We start from the raw sequence: 14,473 nt of genomic DNA, 5'->3' as shown, positions 1-14,473 counted from the left end.
AGTTTATTGATTGTACACTGGTGTTCACTGTGTTTGATTATGATCCTCATTTGCCATGCACGTTAAACACCCAAATAAAAAAACGTCAAAAAGTGTTCAGCTAAGCAAAATAAAGCACAAGCACCAAGCTTGTTTCCGAATGACGTATCAGAAACACTTGTATGTTATAATATTGTAGGAAAGCTGGCAACATTTTTACTGTTATTAATTAGAAACTCTAAACACTAGTGCAGGGGTGTCCAACTTTTTGCAAAGAGGGCCCGAGCTGGTGAGGTGAAAATGTGTGGGAACTGACCATTCAGCATGTACAGAGATCGAGTGAGTGAGGTCTGTGCCGGTCCTGCACACTACAGGCCTACCAAAGTGACGTGAGGGATTCTCTGTGTTAGTGCGGGCCCTGCGCAGAGCACGTCCTTGGAATCTAAGTTGGCGTGGTGCATGCGGGTCCCTGGGATACCCTGTGCACACATGGGGACTCCAAAACTGCCAATTATGTCCGCTGAGTTGCAGGCCAATAATTGTAAGGCGGTTGATCATCTCTAATGAAATATAAAAAAGCTTTTTTGTACGCGTGTATTTTATACTGTGCTCAACAGTGCTGGCGGGCCGCATATTATTGATTTTTTGACAGAGGCTGCAGGCCGGTGGAAATCTGAACACTTGCCGCAATTGGCCCCCGGGCTTTGGACATGCCTGCATTGGTGTATTATACCTTGTATGCCAGCTAGTGCTTGAACAAACCTGTGCAGCCTTGTATAGTTCTAGATATGAGGTTTAATATGTACATTTTATATACCTTTAAAATGTTTTTTTATCAAGTTTAAAAAGACCCAGCACATGAAAGAAAATCCCATTTAATTTTAATCTGGTATACATTTGATTATAGAATTGCTCATTTAATAGAACATTATAAATGTTGGCAAATTTGTCATGAATGTGCTGAAGTCTGCATGTTTTTTGTTTTTTTATTGTATATTGTGGGTGAAAAATTCTGCATCAATGGGATTTTATTGGTTATTCATAATGCCAGAATAAAACATATGCTTTTGTAGCCCCAAATTTTGTGTGCCATCCTGGGATGTTTGTTTAAGGATATACTTAAAACTAGTTTGGTATGGTCATTTTGATCTGCTTGGTCAGACATCTTTGTAATGATCAGGCACCTCTGTAAAATAAGACTCTATTCAAAACTAAAAAAAAGAGAGTTTTGGCTTCAGTTAGATGTGCCAGAGCCCTTCCTTGAGGGATAGGAAGATAGGCATATTCAAATCATTAATGGTAGTTGTTTCCACATGTATATGTTTTTAGCCCTTATTTACATGTCTCCATTGTTATATTATGCCAACGTTAATATATATTTGGTATACGTGTATTTAGCATCCTAAATGCTCAGTTGCTGCATAATTTAAATTGCAAAGTAATCCAATGTGTTCTTATTTATATACAAGTTACTGCTTTGGAGCCACTAATTTAGAGCAAATGCCTATAAGAGTGGACTGTTAAATATGTATTTAGTGAGTAAAGTATGCTAAGCATAAAGCTTAGTATAGATAGTTATGTCATGCATGACATGCACAATAATATTTTACAAAACAATTACAGTATATACTCAATACTATAAAGTGATCCAAATAAAAACCGTAAATTGAGTTATCTACTTTTACCTGAAAAAACACATTGACTTGAATATAAACCTAAAGCACAAAATGCAGCCATCACTGCTAACATACAATATTGTAATCAACTGAAATTCATTAAAATTAGAGGGAAAAAATACATTTATAATGTGTTACTTTTTAAACATTTATTTAAAAAGGAAAAGGAAAAATCACACGGGTTCAAGCTATATATTTTCATTACCATTTTTACAGTTTATAGTCTTTGTAGGTTTAAGTTGATTATTATGGGTCACCTGCTCTTATATGATCTCTTGTATAGTTGTTGCACACCAGTAGGTGGAGTCCTCATGTAAAGTGTGCAACAAACTCCTTAATAGCAAATTGCATGGCAAGAGTTTGTTACACACTTTACATACGGGAACAGCGCCATCTACTGGTGTAAGCGGAGTATATATAAAGATTTCGTTTTTACACTTATACAGTGTTATTACAGTATTTAAACAATTATAATATACAAGAAATAAAAACTTTAAATTCAGCCAAACCATTAACATACATAACAAACACAATTAGGTTGTTGACCCAAACATGCTGAAATTCACTCACTGTTGTCTGACTCACTACCTTTGCTGAAAGGCTTCTCCAAGTGTTGACTACTCTTTTGGTGAAATATTTATTTCTAAGGTTAGTTTTGAGCTTTCTTCCTGCTAGATTTAATGGAAGCCACAGAGACTAGCTGAGATTATGTATTATGATTAGTATTCAAAACTGCATATTGATATCCAGCATAATGATAAAGAGTGTACAAAACACAAACACAGATATTTAAATTATTTTATTGCCCCTTACCCCATGATAACAGCTTGACATTTCAAAACAGTGCATGTGAATTATATATCAGGTGATAGCCCAAAAAGGGTAAAATGTGACCTTAGTAGATGAGGACAAAAGTCATTGGACACTGGATTCCAGGTCCTCTTGGAATAATGCTTCCTTTTATAAAATTACAATCAAATAAGAGAGAATATCTTTGCAAATCATGCTATACCAAAGAAAGAATCCACAACAAAACATTTACATTCTGTGAAGAGATCATTTCACATACCTGTGTTGATATATGTTAATATATCTATTTAAATATAAATTCTTACCTCTGTGCAATATAGCAGTGTGCCCCTATATACAGCATGACATTCAAGATGTCCTATTTTAAATGTCAAAATAAACAATAAATCTTGCTTTGAGTTCATAAACATGACCTTGTTACAATAACCAGCATTTGACCAGTTTTATTTTACTAGTGGATACAACTCTATTTTATATGTGTGTATGTAGGTATTTACCTATGTGTGTGTGTGTGTGTTTGTGTAAGTATATATAGCATGTTAAATAAATTATTTCAAATCAGTATAGATAAAAATGTTACAGTAAATACAGTCTAGAGCATATTATGATTTTATTCAAACATTTTACATGCTTGCCCAAAACAAAATTGTATTTAAAAAAAAAGTGAGCATTTCATCTAAAGTGGTTTATCACACCTACAAAAATTTTTTGGAAACCTCTATTACCAATTATGGATTGGGGTAAAGAGGTTTGACAGATCTTTGAAAAATAAAGAAAATCTCAATAATGGCAGACTTATTTTAGATAAAACTGGCCAAATATATCTAATAGGAATTGTTTTATTGCAGGTGTCTTTCAAAATGTCTTCCTTCATTTTCTTTGGGTTAGTGGTTCTGCATAAAGTCTGACCATATTCTTTAAAAGAAGTTACATGACCAATACTCCTGCAAATGTTCATGACAAGCCCAATCTATTTAAAAATTGAACAGGATCATTTAGGAGGTGGCTTTTGTTATTTCAGTATATGTTGGGACTCTTTTCCTATGTCAGATATAGAGCTTAGAAAGTTATTATTAATAAATAAAAAATGAAACAAGAGCTTCATGAACTACATGCTTAGCAGTAGGGCTCGGTAAGTCAAAATAGTGTCTATTATTATGTAACATGAGCACAGCAAAAAGTCACAGTCATGACAAAAACGTGGACATATTGAAATGTTCAAACAAGTTACAAACAAAAGGTTAATGTGGAAAAGATATACACTGACATATTACTGTAAATTACAGTAAAATTGTTAAAACATTAAATCTTCAATGAAGCCACCTTGTATGAAGGGAACTGCTGCCAGAATGCACTCATCTGAGTTTTAATTGTGTTTTTTTTTTTCAGTTTGAGCTATTGAGTTTTGTAAACAGCAGGATTGTTTCAAGAGAGGGTAAAAACAGATTACAACATGCTTTAAAAGATGCCTAAACACCCCACTGTCAAACATATCATATGTACCACACAGAAAAAAATTAAATACCGTATTTTCCGGCGTATAAGTTGACTTTTCCAGTTAAAATATAGAGTAATTCAAATGCTTATGACATGCATGTACTTAGCAGAAAAACTGTCACTTATAAACATAAGGCTGTGTGTCTGAGTGGTCTGCCAATTACTGTACTGTTCCTTCTGCCTCTCAGATCTCGCTATTGTGGAACTAAGGAACAGTACAGTAATTGGAGGAGGGATAAAGGAGGAGGTAAGAGGCGTGTACAGTGGCAGCCTACACTGCCCCTTGCGCGCTCCACACTCCTCTAAGGCGCAGCCCTCCGAGTCGAATGGGTGGGTTCTGGTGGAGAGCCAATCCAGGCTCACATTCTCCTCCTACAGGAAGATGTGTGTGCAGCTTGCTTCCCCTTGCTTCATACTCCCTGCACAGAGCAGGGACTCGGCACCCCCCACCATATGCACCGGACATATGAAGCAAGGGGAAGCAAGCTGCAGATAAGTACCCGGCCTATAAGACGACCCCCGACTTTGGCACAGATTTTTCGGGGTTAAAAAGTCGTCTTATACACCGGAAAATACGGTATTTGTTTTAAGCATAAGAAACAAAAAAATATGTACAAAACCACAAAACAGTTTATTTAAATTTCTGAGCTCTGATCAAAAAGTGTGAATACATTTATATTCAAAGTAGGATTTTATGCTAACATACTAACTTATAAATGTAGCAGTTGGATGCATTAAAAATATTTTGATTTGTCATCTAAAACTCCAATTGCCAAAAAAATTGGAGCCAAGAACTGTAACTTTTGCTAAAGTTATATAATCACGCTAGGGGGATCTGAATTTCCAAAATAGGGAATCTAGATGTTTGACACTGATGGAGACAAAATCTGGCCAATACAGAAACTGATAATTTACAGAATAAGAAATATACTCCTATGTCATCGTGTACTGCTCATATGTCGAGGGATAAAAAAATAATCTTAAACCTAAATCCCTAAAGTGGCTAATGTCCTGATTTTTTTCATATTACATAAAAATGCAGGTAACCAAGATCTGACCTTTGTGCCTAAGATTGCACAGCACACAATAATTTTTTCCCAGAATATTGTGATCCCAATTAGAAGCACCAAAAGACACTGCTCAATCTGCCTGCAGAATTAGTGGCTATTCTGACTTTAGCAGAAATGCTATGTTTCCTGAATTGAAATACCGGTACATTGATTTACATATTGCCTTAGCTTGCTCTTTAGCCTGTAACTGAGTATAGGTTTTCCACCATCCAAATAGTCACCTTTTTAAAGAAACTCCACTAGGTAGCATTTGAACAGTATAAAAAAAACCCATACACCATGATGATTTGATAGAAGCTTCAGGCCCAAACAGTTGCATACAGTCAAGTCTTAGTTCAAATTACATCTTGGTATACCACTGATATGAAGCTACATGAATATTTGTACTAGGTACTCCTATTCTCAAACCTAAGGCTAGATATGTGTTTCTTCCACTGTGATCAGAAAGGAAGCATCTGAAGACCACAACTGGGTCTCTTCCACCAGATTCCCACTAAAACTACAACTTCTCCTTAAAGTAGAATTACCTAGATATACTAAAATCAATTGAGGCTCTAATAGACTCAGTGCTATCACACTTATACTTGATAGAAGTTACTGTCCTTTTTGTGAAAATAAAAATATATACATAAAAATGGCCTTGTGTCTCAATACCCCAGGATTTAAAAAAGATGTGAACTAATATAAGAAGTTGAAAAATCTGTTTAAACTATACTGTGAATAAGCGTAATGATGTGGAGGGGTGAGCACAGATAATAGGCATTTTAGAGTGTCAATTACTGAACTGCATATGAACTTATCTACTACTGTAAAGAAAATGGGTAAAAGTGTTCATTGGCTGTATTTTTGGTTTTGTTTCCTAATTTGAAATTTTTAACCTGCTTTTGAATTTGTTTTAAGGATTTACTGTCTACATGTGTCCCCAAATGAAGACAAGAATTAATGATAACAATGACAATAAGCTTGCAACTTTACAATAAGTTGGTACCAGCTGTAGCCATAATTCTGTCCTTGAAAAAGCTCTACAATGGCTAAAATTGTAACCTGGGATTCAACCAGAATCAACTTTGTCTTCATTGATGTTGTAATTGGCAACAGGAACACTAACAAAAAAATCAGTTCCTGGATTGTTGTTTGTCATATGCTAATTACATATAACAATTTGTACACTAAGTGTAAAAATATTGGGACAGTAAAAAATGCATTTCTTCTATGTAAACATTAGATTGATAAATGTCATTCTGACATTCTGAACCATGTCATTCTCCCATTCTTGGGATATTCTGACTTCTTGCTTGTAAGACTGTTGTACAAGCTAATTATGCTCCACAGTGGAACATGAAAATACCTTTTATTAATAAAAAGAAAAATACTCCAGAGTTTAGGTACATGTTAATCCTTGATACCAAAATATCTCAATCTCCTGAATCTCTCCTTTTATATTCCAGTCTCATTATCAGTTCCATTCTATTCCTTTCCTATGTCTGGTCTATTTTTCTTGACTAACTTTCCTGAACATCACATCATCATAGGTTCACTGATTCATGGATATGACCTAGTAAAGTGAACCTCTACACCAGGGGTGCCCAACCAGTGGATCGCGATCTACCGGTAGATTGCAAAGGCAACGCGAGTAGTCGGCGGAGCCCTGCCTTTCAAAATAAACTCTACTGCACACAGGAGTTATTAGGTCCAAATACCGTTCCACCATGACTGATGATCATTTGGAAGTCTGTTTGAAGCTGACTACCAGCAACTACTGTCCGGACTATGCAACTTTGTCTGATTGCATTCAGTTTAAGAGGTCATCGGAGTAAGGTAATGGCCAAAAATGTACAGAATTGTATTGTGGCATACATGTTCATGCTGTTATGCAAGGTAAACCATATATATTTTAAATATAAAGTATACTCAGTATGTATATAATTAAATATATGTTTATCATTTTTATTGTTGGTAGATCATTTTGACTTGTCATTTTAAAAGTAGCTTGCAAGCCAAAAAAGCGTGGGCGCCCCTGCTATACACAAATAATTGGGATGTAAAATATTGTGGTGAACATTGCCTATTTGGCTTATACTTTTAGTAACCAGGTACATGGTCCTCTTGAAAGTAATTTCCAGAAGTAGCATGATAGATGGAACTTATTTTAGGTTTGTGTTATTTCTAAGGGCTTGAGAAAATAGTACAATAATGCACACTATTCTGGTCCACCTGCTGAGCCATAAATCTGTGCAGTTAAGGGTTCTGACAATTCTGTTTAGAGTTTCATGACTGCCCTTTAGACAAATACTAAATATACTCACAATAGTGAAGCCCACCTTGAGCCTCAGTATTTGTTTTGTAAAAAAAAAAACGTATAAAAATCTCCATAGATGATAAGGAATTACAATCAAGAACATTTTTTGAAATAAAAGGCGTTTTTAAAATCATAATTATTACTAATGACCACTTTTACCTCCATAGTTTCAATATAAAAAGCAGCCTGTATACAGTGCAGTGTCTAACATCATGTACTATGTGTATTATGTTCACCCCCCCCCTACAATTAATACTAACTGACATAAGTTTAAATGTAAATATGCAAATGGCAAAAGATACTACACAAATATTGCCTCGACAAGCAGCAGCCAACTAGTAATTAAATAGCATACAGCACAATGTCTATGGTCTGCTATAACTACCAGTTTATAAATAGGTTAAGGTTATCATCCTTTTGCATATCTTACTCTCAAGAACAATTTCACTAGTAAAGGACAAGTTTTTGTGTCACTAAAGGTGACTTATATCGGGAGATTATGCAAACTGCCTTTAAGGACCCGGTCCTGAAAAATACAGATTGGCTGTTTGGTGTTCACCTTTATTTAACACCCTCTGAATGACTGACCCAGAATGAATTTGTAGTCCAGGCATTCACATAACTGTGGGGCAAATTGAGCCGCAGTTATCTGTATACTTCTTTTAGGTTAAAGCTGAACAAAACTAAAAACAAAACAAATTACACTTACCTCTAATCCAGCAGGTCCCTCGATGGAGCTGGTCCTTTCCGGCGATCCAGTCCCCCGTTGTCCTGGGATTCCTCTTTGTCCAGGCGCTGCCATCTTTGGTCTTCTCTTCCAGCCTTCTTTCTATGTCACCCAATCTCACACTACACAGGTGCGAGATCAGGTGATGTAGCCGCTGTGAAGGGGGAAAAAAAAGAGAGTAGAAAAAATCCCCTAGGAGGAAAAATGCCTCTTTTGCACATTCCCGAGATCAGGGCATATGCACAAGGAGCAGCCAGGGCTTTCCGGGATTCGGGACATAGGTATCCCAGGAGGCTCTACGCTCCCATTAAGTATTGATCGGCACAGCGATTATGACTTAATGGGGCAGTGCTGCAATTTTTTTTTTTTTCGTTTTAAAAAAAAAGGTTGTTGCACTTACAAATAAAACAAAACATTTTTACTGTGTATAGAAGGGTTGAGTTTAGGCACGCTTACAATTTTTTAGAATCAGGTAAGGAATGGCAGAATATATAATCTCTCAGTATAGGTCTACTTTATCTTTGTCCTAAATAAAACGGATTGAAAAGTGAGTAGTTCCTGACTGTTATTACATGTCCTAGGTATTTACTATAAGGAGACTTTTAGGTAAGAATATTTTACTAAAAAAAGACATGCAGACCTGAGCAGGAGGCTATAGTTCAAATTAAATAGGATGCTTTAATTTCTTCTGTTCTTGTATAAAAAAATGTTTGTTTAAGAAATTCTTTTGTTTTACACACAGCAGTTAGCAAAAAAACAAAAACAAAAAACGATATAATAAATGAGTAATCTATGTCCTGTCATTCTTGATGTCATTAATAAAAGCATTGTTGATTTTTTTAGTCATTTACAAATTTACAATATTCTGAGGTTAATAATACTTTCTAAAAGTGCAGCATAAATCCTCTCTCATATGCTCATATAGTGCTTTCATAAACACAACACTAATCTATGCAGTGCACATGCACATAGGAGACAAAATGTTGAAACAACTTAATGTAAATATGTATGTATATGCATATATACACAAATAGAGGTGATGAGCCTATAACTCATAATGGTGCTTTAACATATGCATTTACTTGTATATATATATGTGTGTGTGTGTGTTTTTTATATATACCCAAATAATCTCACATAAATCTATACAAGTATTTACTTAGCAAAGATGTTGCTACTGTTCATTTAATACTGTAAACTTTGGAAAATGAAATATTGATATTTGATGCCTCTAGAAGAAATGCTTGTTGGACCTAATTAAACTTTTAAAACTTTGTAAATCAAGGCCATAACTAGCCATAACTGGCTTTTAAAAATTAACACCATATTTTACTTTGGTAGATTGGCCATGACGTTTGAAGTTTCCAGAGTTAACAGGTTTCAGGATTCAGTGGATGTAGCTATGTATCAGATATCAGTGCGTTTAAAAACTGTACAGGTATTCCTTACATCATATGATCACATATAAACACAACCAATATAAAAGTTGTACATTTATAAAAAAAATCTAGTTTACAGGCCTTCCCCTGAAGATATACCATGTAACAAATATTGAATTATAAATATTGCTTTTCACGGCAGCATGATGATCAGAGTTTGTCTTGGCAGAGAAAATAGTATTGCTCCAATCACTTCATCTAGCTTCAGTGGTTGCCTCAGGACACACTCTTCTTTGCTAGTCAGCTTGACAAAGGAATAAACAGCATCCAGGAGCCTCCGAAAAATCTGGAGAAGATTCTTTTTCTTCCACATATGGAAGATACAAGAGCAGAGCCAATCAGCTAGCAAACGGGTGTCGGGTGACAGGGATGGCACATGCAGCTCACTGATTTTTTTGGACCCAGTCCCAACTTTCATCATACTCTTTCCGATTCTTTTCAGCTTCAATAATTTCTTTGTACCTTCTACGGAAGAATCCCATCTAAGTATATAAGCAAAAACATATTTTCATTAAATATATTATCTTTTAAAAAAACACATATTTAAAAATTTGTATATTAATGGGTAAATCTATTTTTATTTGCATTTCAAAAAGTAAATTCCAACAGTACATCTATAGGAAATATACAATATAACAATATAAAAATAGAGCAATTGTACATCCAATATGGACCATAGTAAGATACACATATGATATAAAGCAATAATAATACGGGGGGGTGGGAAGCTAAGGGTGGGCAAACAGGGGGTGGGGATACCTGGGAATCATAGTCATAGCCTAGAAAACCATGGAATCAAAGATATAGTCTGTTGACAAGTGAGGGGAAGGAGGAGTACATCAGCCATATTAAACATTTGTATATTAAAAAAAACCTTGCTGCTAAAGCAAACTTATTGGGAAAAAATCTTACCCCACAGTGCCTATACACACCTATATTGCTAGTCCATTGCTTCCATGATTCCTGCTACTTGATAAAATCCAAGTATGTTTGGGTATGGGACAATAGATAACACTCCTTTCACTCCTTGTAGTGTAGTTCAGACGCAAAGAGTGCCCTCTTGTTCTTTGTAATGATCTCAAAGTGAATAATTGGGAAGAGAGTTCTCTATATGGACCATTTATATATTTATACAGGGTGATCATATCCCCCCTAATTGTCTAGTCTCAAGGGAGAATAGATTCAGTTCAGCTAATCTCTCCTTATAGCTTGGATCCTCCATTCCTTTTATTAGTTTAGTTGCCCTTCTCTGCACTTTCTCCAGTTGCACAATGCCCTTTTTGTGAACTGGTGACCAAAACTGGATTGCATATTCCAGATGTGGTCTGACCAATGCTTTGTACAGGGCCAGGATTATCTGGATCTCTGGAATCTATTCCTCTTTTGATCTTCTTAAGAAAGTACTTTGCAGGCTTTAGATATTGCAGCTTGGCATTGCATGCTGTTACTAAGTCTATGATCTACCAGAACCCCAAGATCCTTTTTCCATTAAAAATGAAAGGGGTCATTTTAACTACTAAAACAATGAGTTCCTATAGAGACATTTGCAAGAAAGAGGCAGCTATGTGTTCATTGAACTTATATAAGCCGTATTTACACTAAAATCAGGTGTTTTATGTTACTCTTGTGAATTCAAAATAAAACAGCAACTAACTGAAATGCCAGCACTGAAGTAGTTTTTATATAGTTATAACAAAGTTGTGCCAATGCCATTATTTATTGTGTTATATATATATATTTTTTTTTTTTTTTGGATAGGCAAGTCAGAGGTAAAAGCAATAAAAGTGTGCTGCAACCAACGCTGTATATATTTTATACAACCGATACCTGGCTTAAAAAACTAAAACTACATTTATTTTTACATTCACTTTAACTAAAAGGGAGATTCTGCTTATTAGTATAAATTCAATATGGTAGGAGGCGAGTATACTATATAGCACACACTCACACACTAAAACCGCCTCAATGGCTTTAGTGAAGTATATATTATCTGTTGAATGCAATTATAGTTTACCACAAAACAAAGAAATGATAAAAAAAAGCTCATAGTAATTTAATAGAACTTTTCTAATATCAAATTAACACTGGCACATTGATGCAGTTTTCCTTTTAGTTGCACCACTGTGATAGAGATCACCAACAGTGATAGAGATGGTAAACCTTTATATTAAATATGACCATGTATTAGGACAAAAGGGCAAACAGGATTATTTTCAGAACCTTTTATACAAAGTTCCTGTGTAATGTAACGCATAACCTATATTTCAATTATTAATAGTTGGAACAAATGATAAAATGGTGGTTAGTTAAAACCATTTGAAGTTTAAAACACATAACAGTTTCTTCCGTTAAACAATGTTGATGTCATTCAACTTAAGATTTCATCTCTATCATTTTCTTTGGAAAAAATGGTGGTTTTTAATGCACATTAAGGCATTAGCAGATTACAAAAAAAGCTATCTGCAATCAAAGGACAGTCTAATGGGCTCAATATATATTTCAGTATTGTCAACAAATATACTTGGATAGTTGAACCCTAACTGCTTACCTTTTGGTAATTCACAGCATCACTTCTCTGAAATAGTCTAATCATAACAAAGCAAATGTAAATGTCAGCTGCATACACCACATAGCCACTGTCACAAGGCTGAACGATAGTCACCGGTGGACCAGAGCAGAATAGCATTACCAGAGAGGACAATTTTCTACACCGTTTTTTAGATTCTTTAATACTTTGGTGGGTTATTAGTTATTTTTAGTTGATTGAATTTGGCATTGGCTTTAAAAACTATAAATGTTTAGTAATTTTGTGGCTTTATTTATTGCTATAAACTGATCTTTTTTGGTAGTAACAGTCCTTTAGCATTGGCCTAGGTCTGCTGACCATTGCTATTCATAAGCTTTTTGTAGGCTTTACAAACTTAGAAGGGTTTCCGGTGGCCCTCGCAAAAAATATGTTAACTGCTTCCCCATCCTAATGTACTGTATATGGCACCTTTGTAAATCCCAATGCATTTGGCACCACCATTATTGTGGGAGATAATGGATAGTGGGACACAAAAAGGATGCACACACTTATGCTTGATAAAGCTTGGGAAAGGAACAGTCCACAAGCCTAGTAAGAAGCTATATATTTTTATTATTATTATTATTAATAATAATAATAATAATAATAATAAAAATAATATTAATAAACAGTATTTACATAGTGCCATATTACTTAAAGCTCTCCAAGGCTGGAATACTCTTTCAGCAGTAAAGCTGGGTGATCTAGCAAACCTGGATAGGATTTCCTCAAAGTAATTTGTTTGTTGTTAGCAAGTGTTTTCAATCCTGGACCAGATCCATCACCTGGCATCACTACTGAAAATGCATCTTCTCCAATTTTGGAGAGCTTTAATAAATCAGGCCCAGTGACACAGAAAGAGGAAAGGACCCTGCCCAGAAGATCTATATATATGAAATAAGACTGTTGGTGATGGGGGTTATGTTTATGGGGTTGGGATTGTGGAAAGTTGCTGTGAAAAGATGCAGAGACAGATGCGTTTGCATAAATCAAGGAGAGAAGGAAAATTGTGTTCACAAGACTGTTGGCGGAGGATATTTATATATATATATATATATATATATATATATATATATATATATATCTTTTTTATGTAACATATGATCAAAGACACCCAGTTCCAGCAGGTCTGTCTTTTTTATCTAGCAATAGGGACCTACATTGCAAGACCTAGAAATGGGGGCTTTATGGAGACCCAAAGCTCTGCAGGCTTTAGGACACAGAACATCATGTTTGAATATAACATTCCGAGAAAGTGTATTTGCTTCATATCACCCACTATAAACCCTAGAAACCCTCACCATGTGTGTTTGTGAAGCCAAGATCTTAGGTGATACACACACACACACACTTACACACACACACACACACACATCCTTTATCAATTTAATGCTTGAATATTATTACTGTCTGTCTCTATGTCTGTAAAGAAGACTTTTTCATTATTTTCAGTGGGAATGGCCACACCTAAATCATGTGTAACCAATTTGACAATACTCTGACTAATCTTTGCCATTAAAGGTTAAAAACTGTGTCAGGGTGGAATTCTTTAAAATAATCACGGACTTTTGTTTGACATTACAACAAACAAATTAGTAGAAAACCCAAAAATCTATTCACTTCACACTATAAATGTTATGACTGTTGTGGAGTTAGAACTTATTTAACTACAGTACTATTGAACAGAATAGAATAAATTCTAAAGGAAATAAGAAAAAAAAGTGAAAGAAAAACACAATTTTCAAAGAGATCTACCAAAAAAGTTAAATGGCTTAAAAGCTAAGCTTGGTTGGATGTTAAACTAACACAATAAAAGTTCATCCAAAATTTCCTTACAAAACAGACCTTAAAGCTTATTGTAACAATTCTATGTTTCCTCTAGTTTTTATTTTCCTAAGTGTGTACACAAGGCATACATAAAAAGACTTGGCTCTATCATGAAAGCAGTGTGGCAGGGGTGTTATTCATTATTGCTCATAATTACTTCCAGGAACCAAACAGGGAAGCGAGTGTCACAGTAAAATGAGCAAAAGGATATCCATAAAAGCTGAATCAAGGAATGCTGTCTTGGAATGTCCTTTCACACAGAATAATCAGCCAGTGGAATTCAGAGGGATGCCAGAAGAAATAGCAGAAGCACCTCTGTTGCAAGGATTTCAGATCGACTTGGATAACTCACTTAATGAAAAACGAATTGCAAATTTTTAAGCCTACACAACCTGAGTTCCCTACTGTGTAAAATGAAAGAGTCACATTTCCCTGATGAAAAACTGGAATTATTGTACACGTTTTCCTGAAATTACTCTTTGGCTTTTAACATCCAATCTTTGACTGTTTTTATTCCAAGGCATCTATGCAGTTTCCTACCACAGGTATTAATCTAAAAGCATCTGTGGGTTTTCCAAAAACA

The 14,473-nt window shown here is 35.1% G+C and overlaps 1 protein-coding gene across 1 annotated transcript in view; it reads right to left on the bottom strand.

Annotated features, from left to right (window-relative positions):
• Positions 1–2,439: 2,439 nt before the first annotated feature.
• ITGA9 (integrin subunit alpha 9) overlaps positions 2,440–14,473 on the bottom strand; it is a 196,102-nt gene continuing 184,068 nt past the window's right edge. Inside the window, exon 28 of the mRNA XM_072412135.1 lies at positions 2,440–9,979. Within this exon, the coding sequence (XP_072268236.1) occupies positions 9,881–9,979 (99 nt within the window). The 3' untranslated portion in view covers positions 2,440–9,880. The remainder of the gene's footprint in view (positions 9,980–14,473) is intronic.

The sequence above is a fragment of the Pyxicephalus adspersus genome, chromosome 5 (assembly GCF_032062135.1).
Source record: "Pyxicephalus adspersus chromosome 5, UCB_Pads_2.0, whole genome shotgun sequence".
Lineage (NCBI taxonomy): Eukaryota > Metazoa > Chordata > Amphibia > Anura > Pyxicephalidae > Pyxicephalus > Pyxicephalus adspersus.
Note: the sequence above shows the minus strand (reverse complement) of the source record. Positions and strands in the feature narration are given on the sequence as shown.